We start from the raw sequence: 23,505 nt of genomic DNA on the forward strand, positions 1-23,505 counted from the left end.
TTTTTGTTTTTTGGCTGGGTAGCTTGTAGGATCTCAGTTCCCTGACCAGGAATGGAAGGAACCAAGGCCCCCAGCAGTGGAAGTGTGGAGTCCAAACTGCTAGATCACCAGGAATTCCATCAACTTGCCCAGTATCACACAGCTAGGAAGTGTCAGCACAAGGCTCTACCCAGATCTGTCCCCTGAGAAGCTCACTTTAACAGCCATGCTAAACTACTTATGCCCTTGCTTTTATGTGGCTTCCTGAGTGTCTGGTTCTCCCAGTTGCCTCTAAGCACCTTGAGATTAAGTTCCATTACCACTGCATGCCCAGAGCACTCAGTCAGGGTCTCACATGCTGCAGATGCTCAATAATATGTATTGGATGGATTTGAATCTAACCCATGCACTGAGTTTACTAATGAGAAAACTGAGGTCTGGGGATAAAGGGGTTGGCCCAAGGTCCTACAACTCATTTAGTGGCAGAACTAACCCATATAAAACCCATCCTCCTTCAGTTCCCATAAAGCTGAGCCGGTTTTCCCTGTACTAAGCTAATACCGGTTTGCCCTGTACTCAGTTAATACCGGTTTGCCCTGTACTAAGCTAAGTTTCTATGGAGGAGCTCTGGCTTCCATCTCTGATCACTTCCCACTGGACAGGACAGTGTTCAGATGAAGCACCCCTGGCAAAGCTAGAGAACCCAGCACCAATTTGGTGCATACAGTAGGCACTCAATATATATTGAATAATTAAATGCAAAGAATCAGCTAGGAGAGTTGCTGATTTGAGCCACTAGAGGGAATCAGAGGCTCAGATTTGGTTGATGTCCTCAAAGGAAAGGAACACAGTAGTGGGTGGTGTGCTTTGCCAGAGCACCAAGTTCTATTTATACCACACCCAGAATTAACACAGCAGTGCAGGGCCAGGCCACTCCGTGAATCACAGATGGTTTTACCAAGGCAAGGAGCCTCAGGATCAGGGTGCATGCACCTCTAGTCTTCCCTGAACCTCAGGTCCCTAGAATCCCTGCAGAATTCTCAGGTACTTCTGTGCTTTTAAACTCAAACTCCTGAAGTCTACATGCAAAGTGCCTGGGCTCTCCTTACAACCTCCAGGCTTGGCAATGCTCATGGGGGCTGCTGAATATGTGTCTGCTGCTTGGCAGGTGAGCAAGAAGGGCAATTTAACCCCCAGGGGCCAGCCTTGGGTTCCCTAGGCACTGAAGGGTTCACTTTTCATTGAGAAAGACCTTGCTGCTGCTGCTGCTGCTTAATCATTCACTCATGTCCAACTCTTTGCAGCTCATGGACTATAGCCTGCCAGGCTCCTCTGTCCATGGGATTTCCCAGGCAAGAATTCTGGAGTGGGTTGCCATTTCCTTCTCCAGGAGATCTTCCTAACCTAGGAATCAAACTCAAGTCTCCTGCTTGGCAGGCAGATTCTTTACCACTGAGTCACCTGGGAAGCTGGAGAAAGACTTGTTCAGTGACTAAGTTGTGTCTGACTCTTTGTGACCCCGTGGACTGCAGCATGCCAGGCTTCTCTGTTCTTCCCCATCTCCCAGAGTTTGCTCAAACTCATGTCCATTGGGTCAGTGATGCCATCCAACCATCTCATCCTCTGTTGTCCCCATCTCTTCCTGCCCTCAATCTTTCCCAGCATCAGGGTCTTTTCCAATGAGTTGGCTCTTTGCATCAAGTGGCCAAAGTATTGGAGCTTCAGTTTCAGCATCAGTCTTTCCAATGAGTATTCAGGGTTGATTTCTTTTAGGACTGCCTGATTCTATCTCCTTGTAGTTGAAGGGACTCTCAAGAGTCTTCTCCAGCACCACAATTTAAAAGCATCAATTCTTTGGGGCTCAGCATTCTTTATGGTCCAACTCTTACATCTGTACATGACTGCTAGAAAAACCATAGCTTTGACTCTACAGACATTTGTCAGTAAAGCAATGTCTCTGCTTTTTAATATGCTGTCTACATTTCTCATAAAACATTCATAGTTGAAGTCTTTCTAAAAAAGAATTGGCGTTGTTTTAGTGGTCAAATAGACACCTTGGATGACCCTTTCATGGAGGCTCACTTAGTCCAAATAAGTGAGACCTATAATTTTTGTGCACTGACTTTCCCTCACATATTGAGGCCCAATTTTCGGATCAGACTGTCAGTTCGAGCAGATGTGGCAGGATCGAGAATCCTGGCTGAGTTTTTTAAGATGGCTCCTTCCCCTAGGGCTACTGGTAACCTAGCTTGCTTTTATGGAGGCAGAAAGACAAATGGCCCAGAGTAACTTTTTCAAAAAATATATTTATTTCTATTTATTTATGTATTTTAATGGGCTTCCCAGGTGGTGCAGTGGTAAACAATCCACCTGCCAAATGCAGGAGATGCAAGAAACATGGGTTAAGAACCCTGCATTGGGAAAATCCCTTGGAGGAGGAAAAGGCAACTCACCCCAGTATTCTTGCCTGGAGAATGCCATGGACAGGAGCCTGGTGGGCTACAGTACTGCTGCTGCTGCTGCTAAGTCACTTCAGTCGTGTCCGACTCTGTGCGACCCCATAGACGGCAGCCCACCAGGCTCCCCTGTCCCTGGGATTCTCCAGGCAAGAACACTGGAGTGGGTTGCCATTTCCTTCTCCAATGCATGAAAGTGAAAAGTGAAAGGGAAGTTGCTCAGTTGCGTCCGACCCTCAGCGACCCCATGGACTGCAGCCTTCCAGGCTCCTCCATCCATGGGATTTTCCAGGCAAGAGTACTGGAGTGGGGTGCCGTTGCCTTCTCCGGGGCTACAGTACAAGCAGTCACAAAGAGCTGGACACGACTGAGCACAGCACACAATTTATTTGGCTGTGCTGGGTTTTAGTTGTGGCCTTTGAACTCTTAGTTGTGGCGCGTGGGATCTGGTTTCCTGATCAGGGATCAAACCAAGGTCCCCTGCACTGGAAGGGCAGAGTCTTAGCCACGATTCCACCAAAGAAGTCTGCCCAGGGTAACTTTTAATAGAAACTAGGATCTGCATATAACATATCTTATTTCTCTCTTATTTCCCTAGCAGAGAATTTTCTCCTTCTCAAATATTTACTGAATGCCTATGAGGCACAAGTTGCCCAGGGTCTGCTATTCCCTCCAAAGAATGGATCCTCTAGTGCTGCCATCATTAACTCTGACACCCCACATTCCCCCAGGGCCCCTAGGAGAGGCCATCGTGCTTTCTGGGTCCTGTTTTAGAACTGAGTTGTTGATTATCAGGCTGTGTAGACATACTGTTTACAAGTAACATAGACAGCCATAGCAGTTACTGTCTGAAGTCACGTGCAGGAGCTGCGCCATTGCCACTATTTAATGTGCAGTGGGGCACCCGTGAAGGGCGATGGAGGGGTGCAAGCACCCGCCTTCTACTCAGTGGTTACTCTCTTTTCAATGGACCTGTTCAATTTCCTAAGTGGGAGGAAAGTTTCCTTGTGTTTTGCTTTACAGAGAATACTCGAGAAGGCCTCAGGAAAACCAAAATCATCATGTCATTCAGAAAAATAAAAAGGATTTTGGAAATTTTGTTTTTTAAAATAATGTATTTTTGGCTGTGCTGGGTCTTCACTGCTTCGCTCAGACTTTCTCTAGTTGTGGAGAGAAATGGCAGCTACTCTCTGGTTGTGGTCCGCTGGCTTCTCATTGCTCTGGCTTCTCTTGTTTCACAGCACGGACTCAGTCTCTGTGTGGACTTCAGTAGTTGTGGCTCATGGGCTTAGCTCATCCTTGGTATCTGGAATCTTCCCTTCATTGGCAGGCAGATTCTTATCCACTGTGCCACCAGGGAAGTCCAGATTTTGGAAATTTTAAACTTCTCTTATAGATCAAGAAATCAAGGCTTGGAGAAAAGTGACTCACCCAAAGGCTTTCCAATTTCTAGACTAATATATATGTAAAATTCTGTAGGTGTAGGGGTGTGTGTGTGTGTGTGCATGCGCAGGAATGTATTTTCCAGACTGTTTCTGGAACACTGTATGTAGTTCAAGATTTAATAGAAAGACCATGAGTTTGGAATCAGATAGATGTAGTGTGGACTTAATTTGCTCTAAGACCAATTAATTCCCTGACTTCTCTGAGTCTTTTCTCTGAATGAGTATAAAAACATCAATCATGAAAGATGATTATAAGGATTATTAAGATGTATATAAAGAGGAGAGTGAAAAAGTTGGCTTAAAGCTCAACATTCAGAAAACTAAGATCATGGCATCTGGTCCCATCATTTCATGGGAAATAGATGCAGAAACAGTGGAAACAGGGGCTGACTTTATTTTGGGGGGCTCCAAAATCACTACAGATTGTGATTGCAACCATGAAATTAAAAGATGCTTACTCCTTGGAAGACAAGTTATGACCAACCTAGATAGCATATTCAAAAACAGAGACATTACTTTGCCAACAAAGGTCTGGCTAGTCAAGGCTATGGTTTTTCCTGTGGTCATGTATGGATGTGAGAGTTGGACTGTGAAGAAAGCTGAGCGCCAAAGAATTGATGCTTTTGAACCGTGGTGTTGGAGAAGGCTCTTGAGAGTCCCTTGGACTGCAAGGAGATCCAACCAGTCCATTCTAAAGGAGATTGGTCCTGGGTGTTCATTGGAAGGACTGATGCTAAAGCTCAAACTCCAATACTTTGGCCACCTCATACAAAGAGTTGACTCATTGGAAAAGACTCTGATGCTGGCAGGGATTGGAAGCAGGAGGAGAAGGGGACGACAGAGGATTAGATGGCTGGATGGCATCACCAACTCAATGGATGTAAGTTTGAGTGAACTCCGGGGGTTGGTGATGGACAGGGAGGCCTGGTGTGCTGCGATTCATGGGGTCGCAAAGAGTCGGACACGACTGAGCGACTGAACTGAACTGAACTGAAAGTGTCTGACACTGGCACAGGATATACAGTACATACTCAACAAATGGTCATTATTAATAGTTGTACACACCGTACGAAAAGGAAAACGAGAAAAACATGCTAAGGAGGTAAAGCAGAATTGTGAGGAGTTTGAAAGTCATTTTGCTAGATGGCTTAACGCTTGGCCATATCTGTTCACTCTCTCTCCATACATATGTATGTATATGTACAGATGGGCTTCCCAGGTGGTGCTAGTGGTAAAGAACCCGGCTGCCAATGCAGGGGATGCTGGAGACAGATCCCTGAGTTGGGAAGATCCCCTGGAGAAGGAAATGGCAACCCACTCCAGTATTTTTGCCTGGAGAATCCCATGGACAGAGGAGCCTGGTGGTTTGCAGTCCATAGGATCTCAAAGAGTAGGACATGACTGAAGCGACTTAGCATGCATGCACACTAGTCTTTATTTTTTTGGTGGAGGGGAGAGGGGTGCTTCCCTGTTGGTTCAGATGGTGAAGAATCTGCCTGCAATGCAGGAGACCCGGAATCGATATATATATATTCAGTTATATTTTGTCACATATTTTTGCTGCTATATTTCAACATCATGATCACACCCAGGAAAAGTAACCACATTGCGTGATTACTGGAAAATCAATCATTTCTGACCAGAGTGGTTAAGGAAGACTCCGAGGAGTAAGTGAGACTAAGCTAGTTCTGGAGACAGACAGGTTTTTCCTGCAGACATGAGGGAAGGCGGAGAGCGCCCTGACTGGGGAGCAGCTGCAGTGGAGGCAGAGGCAGCCCCTCCCCCACCCCATCAGCCCCTCAGGCGCCCTGGCTGTAAACCAGGGGAGTTTTCTATTTTGCCTTCCCATACAAGCCTGACCCCAGAATCTCTCCAGCCAACAGCCTTTATGAGGTCTTTGGAAAAGGAAAGCCAAATTCACTCTGAGCTGCTAAATGATTCATTTCGCTGTCTTCTCAGAGACAAACGTATATTTGATATTTAGAAAAAGACTGGAGCTGAAGGAACACAGCTGTGGTTATCAGTGGAATTTCAGGCATCTGGGAATCAGTGTGGTGCCTGTTATCTTTTCCCCCAAGGAGGTGAATATTTGTTCCTGAAATCCTAAAATGAATGATGTAGGTGCAAGGACCGAGGTGGAAGCCTTGGCTTCAGTGCTGGTGGCGGCGGTGGGTCGGGGGAGGCAGGGGGTGTATAGAGCTTCCTCCTGATTTCCAATCTGAGGATTGGTTTTAGAGGAGGTGAAGGAAGGGCAAAGCAGGGAGAAAGATGGAATAAAGGAGGAGGAGGGGGGAGAGTGGGACAGAGGAGGGGGGGAGGAGGAGGAGGGGAGAGGGGAGGGAGGGAGTCAGATTAGACAAAGAGGAGAAGAGAGGGGGAAAAGGGAGAGATGCTGATAGAAGATAGTTGAAGAAGTTTCCAGACTAAACACAGGCTGATTAAAAACTATGAACTCACCTCCCTTCCCCTCTGTGAAAAACTGTCTCAATATGTACTTCATGTGTATTTATCCACATTAAAAAATCATAAGGCGCTTTTCACCTAACAGGTAGAAAAGAGATACAAAAGACGATAACAGTTTCTCCTCCCTCCTCAAACCATTTGAAAGCTAATGATTAATAATACTTTACATTTATTTAGCAATTAACACTTAAGTCAGCCTGTCCAACTGCATTTTTTCATGTGAGCCCTAGGAGCACATGAAAGCTCATGTTATCACCTCTGTTTCAGAGAAGAGAAACTGGAAGACCACACAGCTGAGGCCACATGGCTGATGGGTAGCCCTTCAGCGACATGGGCCTACCTCCAATGTTTTCTAATCTCTTTTCTGAATCAAAGCTTCTACCTTGAAATTGGTTGGAAACACAGAGATCATGTTTATTAAATGTGGATGGCACAGAGCAGGTAGCAGAACTAAATCTGAGTAGACACATTAAGATATACAATTATCTGGGACTTCCCTGGTGGTCCAGTGGCTAAGACTCTGTGCTCCCAATGCAGGGGACCCGAGTTCAAAATCTGGTTAGGGAACTAGGTCCCACATGCCACACCTAGGAGCTCACACGCCACAGCCAGACATCCCGCAAATTAAGATAGAAGATTGTGCTGCAACCAAGACCTGGCACAGCCAAATAAATAAATATATTTTTAAAAGATATAATTATCTTGCTAGCTGAGATTCTGAGGCAAAAGCAAGATGAAATTTAATAGCAACAATTGTTAAAAGTTATAGCCAGGCAAAAGTACAGGGTTGGGAAAGATCTGGAGGACCTGGCGGGTTACAAGATTTATACTGACCAGTAGTATGATACAATTGCTGAAAAATCCCAATGAGCTTGGGCTGCGTTAAAAGAGGTTTAATGTCCTAAGGCATAACCACTTCATTGTTTTCTATCCTAGACAAAGGAGCACATCCAGACATCTGTGTTCAGTTCTAGAAGCTGCACATGGGAGCGATGCTCACAACAAAGCTGGCATCCAGGGTTGTAACTGGGAGATGGTGGGTTCTAAAAACACGTCATATGAGGAATAGTCGACAATTATCGGTGAAAAGTGGGCAGGATGGAACTTACTGAGTGTTGTTCCAGAGAGCAGAATTAGGTCCAGATGGTGATTCAACCATAAAAGGATAAACTGGGAGATCTCCAACACCTCTTTCCAGTTCTGAAATGATATGATTCTCTTACAAAGGATTTATTCCATTTTGGTTTTATATATATATATATATATATATATATATATTTTGTTGTTGTTTGTTTTTTAAATTGTAGTGGGCTTCCCAAGTGGCTCAGTGGTAAAGAATCTGCCTGCCAAGCAGGAGGGTTTGATCCCTGGGTTGGGAAGATCCCCTGGAGAAGAAAATGGCAACCGACTCCAGTATTCTTGCTTGTTAAATCCCATGGAGAGAGAAGCCTGGCAGGCTTCTCCATGGGGTCGCAAAGAGTCGGACAAGATTGAGTGACTAAACCACCGCCACCACCAGAGTTGAATTACAATGTTGTGTTCATCACTGCTACACAGGAAAATGACTCAGTTATACACACATACATTTTTTTTCATACTCTTTTCCATTATGGTTTATCACAGGATATTGAGTATAGTTCCCTGTGCTGTACACTAGGACCATATTGTTTATCCATACTTTGGCTTAATATGCTGATAGACATTCTAACAGTTAATCCCTGCCTGACGGAAGAACAAGCTGTTATCATTTAATGCATTTTCCATTCTTGGAGTCACTTGAGTGGGGGTGTATCAGGAGCTATGAAAGGAATTCTTCTATGTGGATGTTAAACCCAATATTTCATGTTTCTCCTAACATTCTATGAATATTTATCCAGTACTTGGTATAGTCAAGACATGGTCCTAATATACAAATTGTAAGAACAGAGGTATACTATTCGCTGTCAGTATATTTTGTCATCATCAATCAGCTCTTACACAATGCATACAAATAGTCTAATTTTGTTCCACTGTATATTATTTGTAAAGATCATTGAAGGGCTATTTGATAGAACTAAAAGGAACTGGCCCCATGCAACTAGTTGTGGATATTTTAATCCACAAGGGGGCAGAATTTACTTAGGATTAGCCATGCCTCATATTAGTAAAATGGATTATTAACACTGATAAAGAATTATATATTACCTTGGATTTAAGTACCTGGCTGCCATTTGTGGTTGTATGCTAACTTTCAAACTGTACGCATTTAGTTTCCAGGGGTCATGGGAAAAAAATCCGTTAAATAAATAGAAACACTTTTTAAAATAACTTAAGGCTGAAATGGATGTTTATTTTGTCTGAGACCAAAAAAACTTATTTTCATCGCAGAATTTCTTATGAAACAAGTTGATTACTCAGGTGTTGTGAACTGAGTCGATAAAGAAAGGTAGGGACTTCCCTGGTAGTCCAGTGGTTAAGACTCCGAGCTTCCAATGCAGGATGCCCAGGTTCCATCCCTGGTCAGGGAACTAGATTCCACATGCTGCAACTGAGTGTTCACATGGTACTAAAGATCCTGCCTGCTGCAATAAAGATCAAAGATTCCAAGTGCTGCAACTAAGACCTGGTACAGCAAATAAATAAATAGATGGCATCACCGACTCAATGCACATGAGTTTGCACAAACTCAGGGAGATAGTAGATGACAGGGAAGCCTGGTGTGCTGCAGTCCATGGGGTTGCAAAGAGTTGGATGTGATTGAGTGACTGAAAAACAACAAAAAAAGAAAGGCAAAGAGTGAAGGAATAAATATCCATTCGAGGTATTTTAGAGGGGAGGAATTAGCAGAAGAATCCTTAGGGTCCTTTTAATCTTGATGTTTAGCTTTTGTTCTAGGCCAGTAATTTACTGAATTACAAAACCCTGGAATGGGCTGGTTCTCTGCAATGTAGAATCTCAAACTTGAGAAGGCCCAGAAGGTCATTTTGATTATTATCTTACCTTCAGGTAAATTTCATATTTAAAACTAATCTGCTAAAACATATCAAATTGTTCATAGTCTCTTATTATCACTAAATCTGAAACCACAGCAAAACTGTTACCCGATCCTGACAGGTTTGTTACTGTGTGTATGCCTAGTTGTGTCGACTCTTTGCAACCCCATGGAGTGTAGCTCACCAGGCTCCTCTGTCCAGTAGATTTTCCAGGCAAGAATCCTGCAGTGGGTTGCCATTTCCTTCTCCAGGGCATCTTCCCAACCCAGGGATCGAAGCTTCGTCTCCTGCATTGGCAGGTGGATTCTTTACCACTAGCGCCACCTGGGAAGCCCACTGTAGTTTTAAAATATATTGAGTGACAAATTTGTACTATAATTTTGTTGGTTTCATGGCTCTTCTGTCTGTCCCTAGAGAGGGTGGTGGAGGGTGAAACAGATGAAGTTCAGGACAGTCATCTTCTCTTTGTCATTAGCTTTGATGGGAAGGTGGAGGATGAAGGATAAAGTCAAAGGCTGAACTGAGGCTTTAACTTATTAGTGGATTTTAATTATCAACATAATCTCAAAATGCCATGAACCCCTAAAAATTGATTGCTGCTCTCTCAATAGCCAGTCTGTATCTATTTTTAATTTCCCCTCTCTGGTTGAATCTCTGCTGAAGGTGATAAAAGATTTAGGTTTAGAAAGAGACTTAGCTTTTGGAATGAGATAGAAGCTATAAATAGGCATGTCAATGAAATAGGTTAGTTCTTGGAGTGTCAGCATCAAAGGCATACATTCTCATCTGATCTGCATACAGACATGGGCAGGCTTGTAGGGGTCTCTAGACAGGTTCGTGTATTTGTATTTTCCTGCATATGTGAACACAAATACACGCGTGGAACATGTACAAGCAAGCATACTACTGAGAACAGAATTCTGAGGAATAACTGGGGTCTGTCCGAGTCCAGAGTGATCCCTGGGTTTGTAGCCTTCCCCTGACCCGGATAAACCATTACTCTCAGATAGCCAGCCCCCAGGTGCAGGACAGTGGTAGAGCTCACATGCTGGTATGTGATACTAGTGACCAGCGTGTGAGACCTCACCAGGACTGAGGGTCCACAGTGATGGTCCGATCTGCCAAACACTGAGGTCAGCTTGGCAACTCATTTCCTAAGCAGTCAGATTGCCGTTCCCAGTCTTTGGAATGTCATTACCTATCAATCAGAGCTGCTCAAAGTCCAGCCTATTCTTCAGGCCCAAGTTCAATATTCAATATTTCCTTTCCTTCTTTTTTTTTTTTCAATGTTCTTGTTTTTGGCCATGCCCCATGCAGGATCTTAGTTACCTGACCAAGAATTGAACCTGTATCTGTGCCCCCTGCATTGGGAAAGCAGAGTCTCAACCACTGGACCACCATATGAAGCCATCCCTGATCACCTTGGTGATCTTCCTCTTTTAAATTCTTGGAGCACATTCTGACCCTCACCTTCATGTTTATCACACATTGCCTTGAGATAGATTTGTTGGGTGCTTGTATTGTTTCTCTGTTATTGGGGTGTCTGCATAGACAAAAAGACAATGTCATTCATTTTTGTAGCCTGACACCACTTAGGGTGGGAACAGGAGGGCAGCTCATATTCGTCCAACAACTATCCACTCCTGGTTACCACTGTCATCTTAAAAAATACTCACAACCTAAAAGCTGAGTGCATGCGTGCTCAGAGCCACCTGAGAAGCCCTTAAAAACTGAGTTATGTTTTAATCTGTGGGAATTTTTAGGACTTCAAGCCCTGAAGACAGCATCACAAGTAACTCTGAGAGAACTGCTCTGAGGAGGCAAGGGGAGGAGCCAGGTTATACAGAAGTTTTCCTGCAAAGGGCAGGTAGTTTGAACATCAAAAGATTATTGTTAATTAAAGGAAGCCAGTATCCCAAGTTAAGGAATTTGGTGCTTTTCTGTGTATAGGAAGATGCAAGAGTCTGGGCGCACTGAAATCATTCCTTTCATACGCATCTCAGCTTTCCTAGGCCAGTATCTCCTATTTTTCACATCCTGAGCTCCCTTAGGGCTCACCCTGGGGCGAGGCCACAGCCTACTGGCTGTTAGATTGCAGATATTATTCTCCTTCCTGAGTGCCCTGAGGGCTTACCAGCTCACACTGGAGGGCGGGAATCCCTGATGACTGTGACATCCTTGTTTATTGATATGGCAGGAAATATTTCATTTCTCACCCACCTCTGTGTGCCAACTATTCTGTTAATGTTGTTGTTAGTTTGTGACACCCAGAATCTGAACCATCCTGGATAAGGTGTTAGTTTAAGGAAATGCTATAGACATCAGTTGGAGAAGGAAATGGCAACCCACTCCAGTATTCTTGCCTGGGAAATTCCATGGACAGAGAAGCCTGGAGGGCTACAGTCTACGCAGTAGCAAAGAGTCAGACACGACTGAGCGAATAAGCACAAGAATACTATCAATGCTCAGAGTGGTGCCAGACCTTGCTGCAAATGCTTTTGTATTTGCTTGAAGAGAGACAGCACGGCATAATGAAAAGTGCATAGGTTTGGTCTGAATCAGTCAGTCAGTTCAGTCACTCAGTCATAACCAACTCTTTGTGACCCCATGGACTGCAGCACACCAGGCCTCCCTGCCCATCACCAACTCCCAGAGTTTACTCAAACTCATGTCCATCGAGTTGGTAATGCCATCCAACCATCTCATCCTCTGTCATCCCCTTCTCCTCCTGCCTTCAATCTTTCCCAGCATCCCAGTTTTCCAATGAGTCGGTTCTTTACATCACGTGGCCAAAGTATTGAAGTTTCAGCTTCAGCATCAGTCTTTCCAATGAATAGTCAGGACTGATTTCCTTTAGGATGGACTGGTTGGATCTCCTTGCAGTCCAAGGGACTCTCAAGAGTCTTCTCCAACACCACAGTTCAAAAGCATCAATTCTTTGGTGCTTAGCTTTCTTTATAGTTCAACTGTCACATCCATACATGACTACTGGAAAAACCATAGCTTTGACCAGACGGACCTTTGTTGGCAAAGTAATGTCTCTGCTTTTTAGTATGCTGTCTAGGCTTATCATAACTTTTCTTCCAAGGAGCAAGCGTTTTTTAATTTCATGGCTGCAGTCACCATCTGCAGTGATTTTGGAGCCCCCAAAGATAAAGTCTGTCACTGTTTCCATTGTTTCCCCATCTATTTGCCATGAAGTGATGGGACTGGATGCCATGATCTTAGTTTTCCAAATATTGAATTTTAAGCCAACTTGTTCACTCTCCTTTTTCCCTTTATCTTTATCCTTTCTTTTCTTTCCCTCTATCCTTTTCTTTCCTTTTATCCTTTTTCTCCTTTTTCCCTTTGTTTTTCCCTTTATGATAAAGAGGCTCTTTATCTTATGATATATTATATTATATAATATATTATATATTATATTATAATATATATATTATATATATTATATCATATTATATTTATATTATTATAAACAATTTGATATTAACAGACCTGTCAAGATCGTGTAACTGATTTTGCTGTGGTTTCAGTAGGCTTCGGGGGTGACTCAACTGGTAAAGAACCTGCCTGCCAATGCAGGATTCACAAGAGACAAAGGGTCCAGCCCACACTCAAGCATAAGGGAATACTAGGAGGCAGGAATTCTCGGGATAATCTTAGAGGCTGCCAACCACATCCTTTAATAATAAAGTTTAAAAATTTATATATTAGCTTCTTCTGCCTCCCCACTCACAATGATAATCACTATCATAGAACTAAAAATACTTTCACAAGTTTTTTTTGCAAACACAGTATCCCTAGGAGTTGGTTATGATATGAATTCTTTATTTTGTTTTATAGAAATGCAATAATTAGCTCAACAGTATGACTTTTATGTTTGCATAGCACTTTTTAGATTTCACAATTCTTTCCCATACATATTTTGAGTTTTATTATGCAGAATAAGTAGTTTTTAGTATTAGCTTATCTAAAAGTACTCTGCAAATGATAAAATGCTTTATAATATTAACAATAGTAACATTCATTGAGTGCTTACTATATGCTAGTTACTGTATAAGGAATATATATATAACATATGTGTGTATATATATATATACATATTATATGTAGTATATTTATATTCCAGTAGTCATGTGAGAGTTGGACCATAAAGAAAGTTGAGTGCCAAAGAACTGATGGTTGCAAATTGTTGTGCTGGAGAAGACTTTTGAGAGTCCCTTCAACTGCAAGAAGACCAAACCAGTCAGTCCTAAAAGAAATCAACCCTGAATATTCATTGGAAGGACTGATGCTTAAGATCCAACATTTTGGCCACCTGATTCGAAGTGCTGAAAAGAAAGTGAAAGTGAAGTCGCTCAGTCATGTCCGACTCTTTGCGACCCCATGGACTGTAGCCCACCAGGCTCCTCCATCCATGGAATTTTCCAGTCAAGAGTACTGGAGTGGGTTGCCATTTCCTTCTCCAGGGAATCTTCCTGACCCAGGGATCGAACCCAGCTCTCCTGCATTGAAGACAGATGCTTTACTGTGTGAGCCACCAGGGAGCTGACTCATTGGAAAAGACCCTGATGCTGGGAAAGATTGAAGGTAAAAGGAGAAGGGAGCAGCAGAAGATGAGATGGTTAGATAGCAGCACCATCAATGGACATGAGTTTGAGCAAACTCTGGGAGATAGTGGACAGGATAGCCTGGTGTGCTGCAGTCCAAGAGTCAGACACGACTTAGTGACTGAACAACAACAAAATATGAATAAATTCATTTAATCACTTAACCCTGTGAAACAGGGTTTGCCTCATCTCAGGTCAGGTAATTTGCTAAGACCTCAGAGCTAATAATGTCAATTCAGTCTGACTTCAGACCGTCTATGCTCTACAAATGATATAAACTATACTCTTCAAATCATTCTGGTAATACATTTTCCTGGAATAGGTCATGGAGAAATTTTTAGAGAAGCTGTGCCATCCTAATGTCAAGGAGGAAAAAAAAAATCTTCAGTTAAAATGTGAAAGACAGTAATTCCCCTCAAACACTATTTGTATCTAACATTTAAGGATACAGTCTTTCTTCAAGAGGCTGATGCTATTGACCTATTAACATTTGGATAAATTGTCTTAATACACCCTTAGTAATATGTTCATTCATTCATAGTATTCATTTAACACAGACTTTTTAAAAGGGTTTAAACATAATTAGCATATCAGATAAGTTCTTAAGGACTGCAATAAGCTTTAATATGCTTCCTACATCAAATGTGTGAACAGAACTATAATCAGGCTTAGCTCAAGCTTCACAAGAAACATCTCAGAGCTTCTCTTCTCCCAGAGACAGAGAATGGCAATTAGAAATGCGGACCTTGCTCTGCATGCTGCTTAATGATGGTATGCAGCCAAATCAGCTAAATCAGACTTCAGTTTATCATGTTAAGGTGGCAGGAAGAGACCCAGCATGGCAATTTGGCTCCCTGCACCCAGGATACATCCCTGCAGAAAATGGCAGGTCTCAGCAAGGGAGGATTTACAATGCCAAAGAATTTCCCCTAATTTTACTTCCTTCCTGTCACTTACCCACACCCAAATGACTCAAATGACTGCTTCATGCTCATTTATCCTTTCATTCAATCATGTATTTATTCCAATGACCTAATGATGAGTCTTGCCTTTGGCTTGCCAGAGGATTGCCTTCCAGAGAATTTTTGCATGTTCATCATGCAGCAAATAGGTTCTGGTGGACCTCCCTTTCTCCCTGCCTACTTCATGTTTACAAGAAAGACGTAGAGAACTGGAAATCACCCAAGGGCTTTTGGTGGTTCCCAAATCTAATTAATTATTGGCATTACTTAAGTGATTTTTTGGTTCTAAACTTTTTGGAATAAGGTGATATAAGCATATGGTAAAGATTCAAAGAGAACAAAATGGTCTACTGAGAAAGGTGTCTCCCCTACACCTGGCCCTCAGTTTCTCTCCAACAGGGAACACTTGCTACCAGTTGCTGTGCACTCAGTATCTCACACCTGACTCCTGGATTGGCTGCTATGAAATATTAGGTTGGATACAGTTTTCACTCAAATTCCAGAAGACATTGCTCCACTGACTTCTAGTTTACAGAGTTACTATTAAGAAGTCTGCTGCTATTTAGTTGCTAAGTCTGATGCCAACTTTAATTTTTATCTTTCATAAATGACCTCTTCCCCCTGCCCCCGGATGTTTTTAGGGTCCTATCTTCATCCCTGGAGTTGGAAAATTTTGCTAAGATGGGTTTGGGGTTGTAGGTCTTCCTCCCCCTTCAACCCCATTCATTTATGGCTAGTAATCTGAAAGCTCATTTCATTTAAATGTCAAGAAATGTTATTAGACTACTTAAATATATAATCATATAATTCCTTCCATTTTCACTTCTTCCTCTTTGTATGCATATATGTTAGATATTGGATTTCCTGGGTTGATCCTCTCATTTTCTTATCTTTTTCTCATATTGTTTGAGTTGCTCAAGAGTTTTTGTGTTTTTGACTGCACAGCATGGTTTCCGGGATCTTAGTTTCTCACCAGGGATGGAATCTGCACCCCCTACAGTGGACCTTAATCCCTGGACCGTCAGGGAACTCCCCCCAACGTTTTTTTTTTTTTTTCCCCCCAAAGGATCTCTTAGATATTGTTAAAATCAGCAATTCAAATACTTTTAGTACACACTCCTTTCTGGTTGATAACCTCAGCCTCTCTGGGCCTCACTTTTTTCGTCTATAAAATGGGGGAAATAATTGTACCTCACTCATGGGCATTGGAGAAGGCAATGGCACCCCACGCCATTACTCTTGCCTGGAAAATCCCATTGATGGAGGAGCCTGGTGGGCTACAGTCCATGGGGTCGCTAAGAGTCAGACACGACTGAGTGACTTCACTTTCACTTTTCACTTTCATGCATTGGAGAAGGAAATGGCAACCCAGTCCAGTGTTCTTGCCTCGAGAATCCCAGGGACAGGGGAGCCTGGTGGGCTGCTGTCTATGGGGCTGCACAGAGTCGGACACAACTGAAGTGACTTAGCAGCAGTAGCAGCATGGGCATTAAATGAGGATTAAAAGCATGTTATGAGGATTCAGTGCAGTTCAGTTCAGTTCAGTCCCTCAGTCGTGTCCGACTGTTTGCGACCCCATGAATCGCAGCACGCCAGGCCTCCCTGTTCATCACCAACTCCTGGAGTTCACTCAAACTCACGTTCCCTTTTCCTCCTGCCCCCAATCCCTCCCAGCATCAGAGTCTTTTCCAATGAGTCAACTCTTCGCATGAGGTGGCCAAAGTACTGGAGTTTCAGCTTTAGCATCATTCCTTCCAAAGAACACCCAGGGGGCTGATCTCCTTTAGAATGGACTGGTTGGAACTCCTTGAGGATTAAGTTAATTTAAATACATACCAGGTACAGAGCAAATGTTCAATAAATATTGCTATTATTATCATTCATCTGTTCCTTTTGCCTAACATTCCTCAATTTCTTCCCTTATGTCCCTTAGGATATTGATCATAGGGTTCCTTGCAGAGTCTCTGTTTCTGTTTGTTTTCCGCTTACTTTTCTCAAGTGTGCCATATTGGAGGGAGAGATACAAAAAAGCTCTTTGGAAGGATCGAGAGTGAGCAGGGCTTTTTGCACCACAGATTTCTCTGCGCGCTTTTTCATCCTGGGATTCCCAAATGTCAGTGTTCAGAGGCTTTTTCTCTGTAGCTCTTCTCTTTCTCCGAAGAATTCTCAAGTCACCCATCCATTAGTGGGAGGCGGGTAATGGCTGCCAGTGATCTCTAAGCTGGGGGCCGGAGTGGGGGTGGGGGCCAGGAGAGTCCCATTCAGAATGCAAATCCAACAGCCTCAGACAAGAGGGCTCCAGACCGGGACTTTGGGAAGCCCCGTGTTTCCAGTTTGGCCCTTTGCTCTCTTCTGGGTCTGATGTCTCTAGGTTTGGTCCGCCAGACTCCCTTCTCCTGTGGGGTGGGGTGAATTGGGGCGTTTCTGCAGAGGGTCCGGGAGGAGACATGTAGGTCTTTTAAAACAGATTGTCACCTGAGGCCCAGCTTTAACAACATGCCCCAGTTCATCTTTTTGCTGCACTTGAGGACCTGCTTTCAGCTCCTGAGCCTTTCCTCTGTGAGCAGCGCATTTCAGTCCCTGGGACATGGTGAAGCAGTTCTCTCCTCGTCCGCTTCCCTTCATCCAAACGTTTGTCGACATTTCTCTTTCCCCTCAATTTCCTCCCATGTTCTCTAGTCCTTGGTGGATTTGCAGCCCTTTTATTCCTTCACTTCCATCTTAATGGGATTGCAAAACACCTGTGTTCAACCCAGTACGTGACAGGGGGTGGAGAGCAGGCATTGTCTTCGATGTCCTAGATACTGTCTCTGCTCCCTGTTTGAGAACAATTAACATCTTGAGAGTCCCTTGGACTGCAAGAAGATCCAACCAGTCCATTCTAAAGGACATCAGCCCTGGGTTTTCTTTGGAAGGAATGATGCTAAAGCTGAAACTCCAGTAATTTGGCCACCTCATGCGAAGAGTTGACTCATTGGAAAAGACTCTGATGCTGGGAGGGATTAGGGGTAGGAGGAGAAGGGGATGACAGAGGATGAGATGGCTGGATGGCATAACCGACTCAATGGACGTGAGTTTGAGTGAACTCTGGGAGATGGTGATGGACAGGGAGGCCTGGCGTGCTGCGATTCATGGGGTCGCAAAGAGTCGGACACGACTGAGCGACTGAACTGAACTGAACTGAACAACTTGATAACACGTGTGGCTTTCTATCCTCTCACTTCTCCTGTTCAACAGGTAGTCATCTTTGCAGGGTGAGCTCCACAGCTGTGACACTGCCCCGTAGGACAGTCTTTCAGGACCAGAGCTGTATCTTCTTGTCCTCAGGTTGCTCACAGCCCTGCTGGAAAGCATTTCTGCTGCAACCTCCTTTGTTCAGCCGATAGGAAAGGAGAAAGGACGGTTCTGTCTTCTCCATAGGAACTTGCCTGAGAGCAGGGTACCAGAAAGATGTGAAAGCAAGTCTCATCTGGAGTGAGGAAACTGTGATCACTTGGCTAGTTGTGACCTATGGAACCCAGAGAGAAAAAGTGTGTGGGATTTTTTTTTTTTTTTTTTTTAATGTCTTGTCTTCTCTCTCCTTCCTTTCTTCCCTCCTTCCTGTTCACCAGAATGTTGTATTTCAGCTATGTTGGCTCAGATTGGGGAAAAATGAATCAAGGTTTTGAGAACACATTGAAGCAGTCCAGAAACCCTGGGGACCGAGCCATCCTGCCCTGTTCTGCCCAGCACCCATTTTCATCCACCCTCACCTCTTTTGCTGCATCTGCAGCTTAGAAACCCTACAAAAGAGCGATGTCTTCCTAGGAAAAATATTTGTTTAAATAAAGCTTTCATTTTCTCTGTGGTCTTTAAAAGCCACTGTGGTTCTTAGTCCCGGAATCAGCTTTTCTGGGCATATTACTGGCCTCCAACTGTGATTTGAGGGCATGAACTCTACAGAATTCTAGTAGAGATCTGCAGATTTTTGTCCAGGAGAAATTGGTGGTGAGTCCTGTGAGGAGCTGCGTGGGACATGCAAGCAGATTTCCTTGACTGCTAGCTCCTGGATCAACGAGGGAACCAACAGTGTGAACATGAATTATGTCCCCGCTGCACACTGGGATTCTATGAGAAATATGAGAGGAGGATTAACACAGGATTCCTGATTCCTGTGCTCACAAAGGACCCAATATAGTTGTAAGTGGTGTGACAGAATGAGAATACTATGCTGCTGCTGCTGCTGCTAAGTCACTTCAGTTGTGTCTGACTCTGTGCGACCTCATAGACAGCAGCCCACCAGGCTCCTCCATCCCTGGGATTCTCCAGGCAGGAATACTGGAGTGGGTTGCCATTTCCTTCTCCAACGCATGCATGCATGCATGCTAAGTTGCCTCAGTCGTGTCTGACTCTGTGTGACGCTATGGACAGCAGCCCACTAGGCTCCTCCATCCACAGGATTTTCCAGGCAAGAATACTGGAGTGGGCTGCCATTTATGAGACATACAAAATGGGCAAATCCTGTGAAATTTCAGGAGCTCAGAGGAAATGGTAAAGACCCAGGGATGATGACAACCTGTGGAGGAAGTAATCCCTGTGGTCTGAGTGGTCACAGCATTTCAGTAGGTAGGATGGGTGACCGGTAGACAGGAACTTTGCCGGGCAGACTGTTGGGAGTGGGGCTGGATGTTTTGGCAGGAATGACATAATCACTCAAGCTTGCAAGGGAAAGACAAGAGGAGCAGTGAGGGGGAAGCAAATCACTCGAGGTGAGATTCAGGATACAGAAGCTTCTAGAGAAATACTATTTAAACAGGTCCTAAGAGAACAGCTCTAATTTTTCTTTTGGTTGTTTTTAGTGTAACAATAGTCTTGGTTTTTTATCTACAGTTTTCCCACCTGATCTGATTTACCATTCTTTGAGATTAATTCAGAAGCAGATGGAGAATTAATTTTGTGAGCGCCCCACTCTGCCAACCCCTTTTGAATCTCCAGGCTTTTGGTGGGTGGGCTATAGTGTCACCAATGGGTTTCCCTGGTGGTGCAGATGATAAAGAATCTGCCTACAACATAGGAGACCCGGGTTTGATCCCTGGGTCAGGAAGATCCCCTGGAGAATGGAATGGCAACCCATTCTAGAATTCTTACCTGGAGTATTCCATGGACAGAAGAGCCTGGTGGGCTACAGTCCATGGGGTTGCAAAGAATTGGACATGACTGAGTGACTAACACTTTCAGTGTCACAGATGAGTAAATCTAGATAAAAAGGAATTTAGATATATTTCCTTCAGCACACAGGCCTATCTGGCAGCAGAGGCCTAAGGCTTTTCTGGCTTGTGTCTCTGAGATTATCTAATAGGCATCTGTCCATGTCACGTTTTAGAATATCTGACCATGTCATTTCAGGCACATCAGTCATTCATTCAATAACTACTTTCTGAGCACTTGCTAAGACACATTTTGAGATCCTAGGGCTATAGCAGTGGACAGAATGGATATTCCCTTTTTGCTTCTCAAAAAGATATGCTCCTCTCTTGGGGCTCACACACAGTGTGACAGGACCACATAGAATTATAGAATAACCACATGATCAGTATCTTCTCAGACTGTCATTTTACTAAATTGTAAGTAATTGAAAATAATCCCCTGTATTTTAAAAAATATTTGGAGTAGAAGATTACATTCATATGCATTTTGGAGGAGCTTTTTATTTTGTATGGGGGTATAACCAATTAACAGTGTTGTGATAGTTTCAGGTGAACAGGGAAGGGACTCAGCCATACATATACCTGTATCCATTCTCCCCCAAACCCCCTCCCATCCAGGCTGCCACATAACACTGAGCAGAGTTCCCTGTGCTATATAGTAGGTTCTTGTTGTTATCTGTTGTAAATACAGCATTGTGTACATGACCATCCCAAATTCCCTGACCATCCTTTCCCCCTGGCAACCATAAGTTCATTTTCTAAGTCTATGACTCTCCTGTTTTGTAAGTTCATTTGTATCATTTCTTTTTAGAGTCCACATATAGGGGATGTCATATGATATTTTTCCTTCTCTGTCTGACTTACTTCACTCAGTATGACAATCTCTAGGTCCATTCATATTGCTGCAAATGGCCTTATTTCATTCTTGTTAATGGCCGAGTAATATTCCATTGTATGTATGTGCCATGTCTTCTTTATCCATTCCTCTGTCAGTGGACATTTAAGCTGCTTCCGTGTCTTGGCTATTGTAAACAGTACTGCAAAAATTCATATGCAGTTTTAAGTTGAAGAAAGACTTCAAAGAAATGTCTCACGTGTGACAGATTGTTCTGGGCTGTGTTCTCAGGTCCCCAGAGGTGCACATGTGCACTCCCCCACCTTCAGGAGCACTTCGGTGGAAACATTTGCAAGCACTGCCCTACGTGAAAACCCCTAGGGGACTTGGCCTGGCCTACAGGATCTTGTGAAGTTCAACGTTCTCCAGGATGAGGTCCAAGTCCTCTCTGCTTGTAACTTACACTCCTTGCTTCCTCTGCCTCTTCCTTTGGCAGGAGAGACTGTTCCTTCTTTTTTTTTTTAAAATATATATGTATTTTTTATGTGGACCATTTTTAAAGTCTTTATTGAATTTGTTACTGTATTGTTTCTGTTGTTATTATATTCTGGATTTTTGGCCTCAAGGCATGTGGGATCCTAGCTCCCCAACCAGGGATAGAATCTGCACACCCTGTATTGGAAGGTGAAATCATAATCACTACCAGGGAAGTCACAAGACTCGTTCCTAAATGCATCAATTACATATGACACACATATTCAATATCCACCAGGCTTGGCGCTGGGGTAGGGATCTGTGCATGACAAAATACATTCTTGACCATGACCCACAGGAAGTTGGTCACATTTGGGAATTCCCTGGTGGTCCAGTGGTTAAGACTCTGACACAATTCCCCTGCCAGGGGCCTGGGTTCAATCCCTGGTCAGGGAACTAAGATCCTGCAAGCTGCCTGCTGAGGGGGTAAAAAAAAGAAAGAGAGAAAAGTTGTTTATACTCTTTCGTCTCACCTCCCCTGTCTGGAAAACCTCTCTCCCTCTTTCATGGAAGCAGCCCAAGTATGTGGCTTTGCCTCAAAAGCATGACTTTCTCTTATTCCTTTCCCTGTAGTACTCAACAGACACCTGTCAAGAGTCTTTGCGTTGTGCCTATTTGCTCAGCTTTTCTCCCACTGGACATTCAGCTTCCTAAGCAAGGACGGTTTTGCACTCATCTTCATAGTCATACCATGCTTGTTACCAGTCCTCAGTGAAAGGAAGCTGAACTAATTAAATTTTCAGAAAGTGAAAATGAAAGTCACTCAGTCATGTCTGACTCTTTGAGACCCCATTGACTATACAGTCCATGGAATTCTCCAGGCCAGAATACTGGAGTGGGTAGCCTTTCCCTTCTCCAGGGGATCTTCCAAACCCAGGGATCGAACCCAGGTCTCCTACATTGCAGGCGGATTCTTTACCAGCTGAGCCACAAGGAAGCCCTAAGTTTTCAGAGGGACATGCAAATTCTCTGGGAAGCTCATCTGAAAGAATTAATTAATTTATTCATCATCTACACATTCATTAATTACTTGCCAGCTTTCTACTATTGAGCCAGGTTTATGAAGATAGTAGTAAAAAAAAAAACAGAATTAGTCTCTTCTCTCATTAAGCTTATAATTGTGTGATGAAGACACAGAAATAAAAGAAAAATACTTAATCATCAGTGTTGTTATATAAAATGTGATCAATTAAATCTAACTAAAATCTGTAAAAGTAAAGAGATGTTTTAAAGGAAAAGTACAGGAAACTATGAACATATATGATTCCATCTTGAAAAATTATACTTTGAGTACTTAATATTCCACACAATTATATTGTTTGGATTATAGCAGAATTCTTCATTTTAAAACCTTATCCTAATTTGCTCAAGCCTTTCCCCTTTTTTTAAGAATTTTTTCTTTTCTTTTTTTTCCCCAAACTTTAAACTTTTTATTTTATATTGGGGTATAGCCAATTAACAATGTTGTGGTAGTTTCAGGTAAACAGCAAAGGGACTCAGCCATACATGTACATGTATCCATTCTCCTCTCAACCCCCCTCCCATCCAGGCTGCCACATGACACTGAGTAGAGTTCCATGTATGTTCAAGCCCTTTTTGAACTGTATTTTTAGACTGTTCTGCATCTTGAGGTAATGACTTCTTTTCCATTTTTATATAGGGAAGGGGAGAATTGAAAAGAATAGTCTTTTTCACATTTAAAAACCAGAGCTAGGGTTTCCCTGGCAGTCCAGGGGTTAAGACTCTATGCTTTTTGATCCCTGGTTGGGGAAGTTCAGCATGCAGCTAAAAAGGAAAAAAAAAAAAAAACAGGGGAAAAAAAAAAAGAGCTAAACTTTCCTGGAGAGGAGGAGTGATAGTTATTCTATACAAACTGTTTCAGAAAACAGAGAAGGAGGGAACACTTCCCAACACATTTTAAGTATTACTGTGGTCCTAAACACCAGAGAAAGGTATACATGCAAAAGAAAGAAAATCAGACCAGTATCCCCCAGGAGCATAGATGCAGTCAGCTCTTCACAAAATCAGATCACACAATAAATGCAAAGAATAATGCGTTAGAC

At 43.2% G+C, this 23,505-nt stretch overlaps 1 protein-coding gene across 5 annotated transcripts in view; it reads right to left on the reverse strand.

The window, feature by feature from the left end:
- Window positions 1–23,505, reverse strand: part of CLMP (CXADR like cell adhesion molecule) — a 106,085-nt gene that overhangs the window by 24,098 nt on the left and 58,482 nt on the right. Inside the window, exons 2-3 of one of the 5 annotated variants that reach the window (XM_086339699.1) lie at window positions 7,453–7,543; window positions 6,338–6,421 (exon numbers count right to left, since the gene is read on the reverse strand). The exons of 3 other annotated variants lie outside the window; for them this stretch is intronic. In XM_086339699.1, coding sequence (XP_086195825.1) covers window positions 6,338–6,380 — 43 coding nt within the window. In that variant the 5' untranslated portion in view covers window positions 6,381–6,421; window positions 7,453–7,543. Of the gene's footprint in view, window positions 1–6,337; window positions 6,422–7,452; window positions 7,544–23,505 lie in introns of those variants that run through there. One more of the 5 variants, XR_015142002.1, reaches the window with a different exon arrangement.

The sequence above is a fragment of the Bos grunniens genome, chromosome 15 (assembly GCF_055505025.1).
Source record: "Bos grunniens cultivar Pamir isolate PY7600 chromosome 15, Bosgru_T2T1.0, whole genome shotgun sequence".
NCBI lineage: Eukaryota > Metazoa > Chordata > Mammalia > Artiodactyla > Bovidae > Bos > Bos grunniens.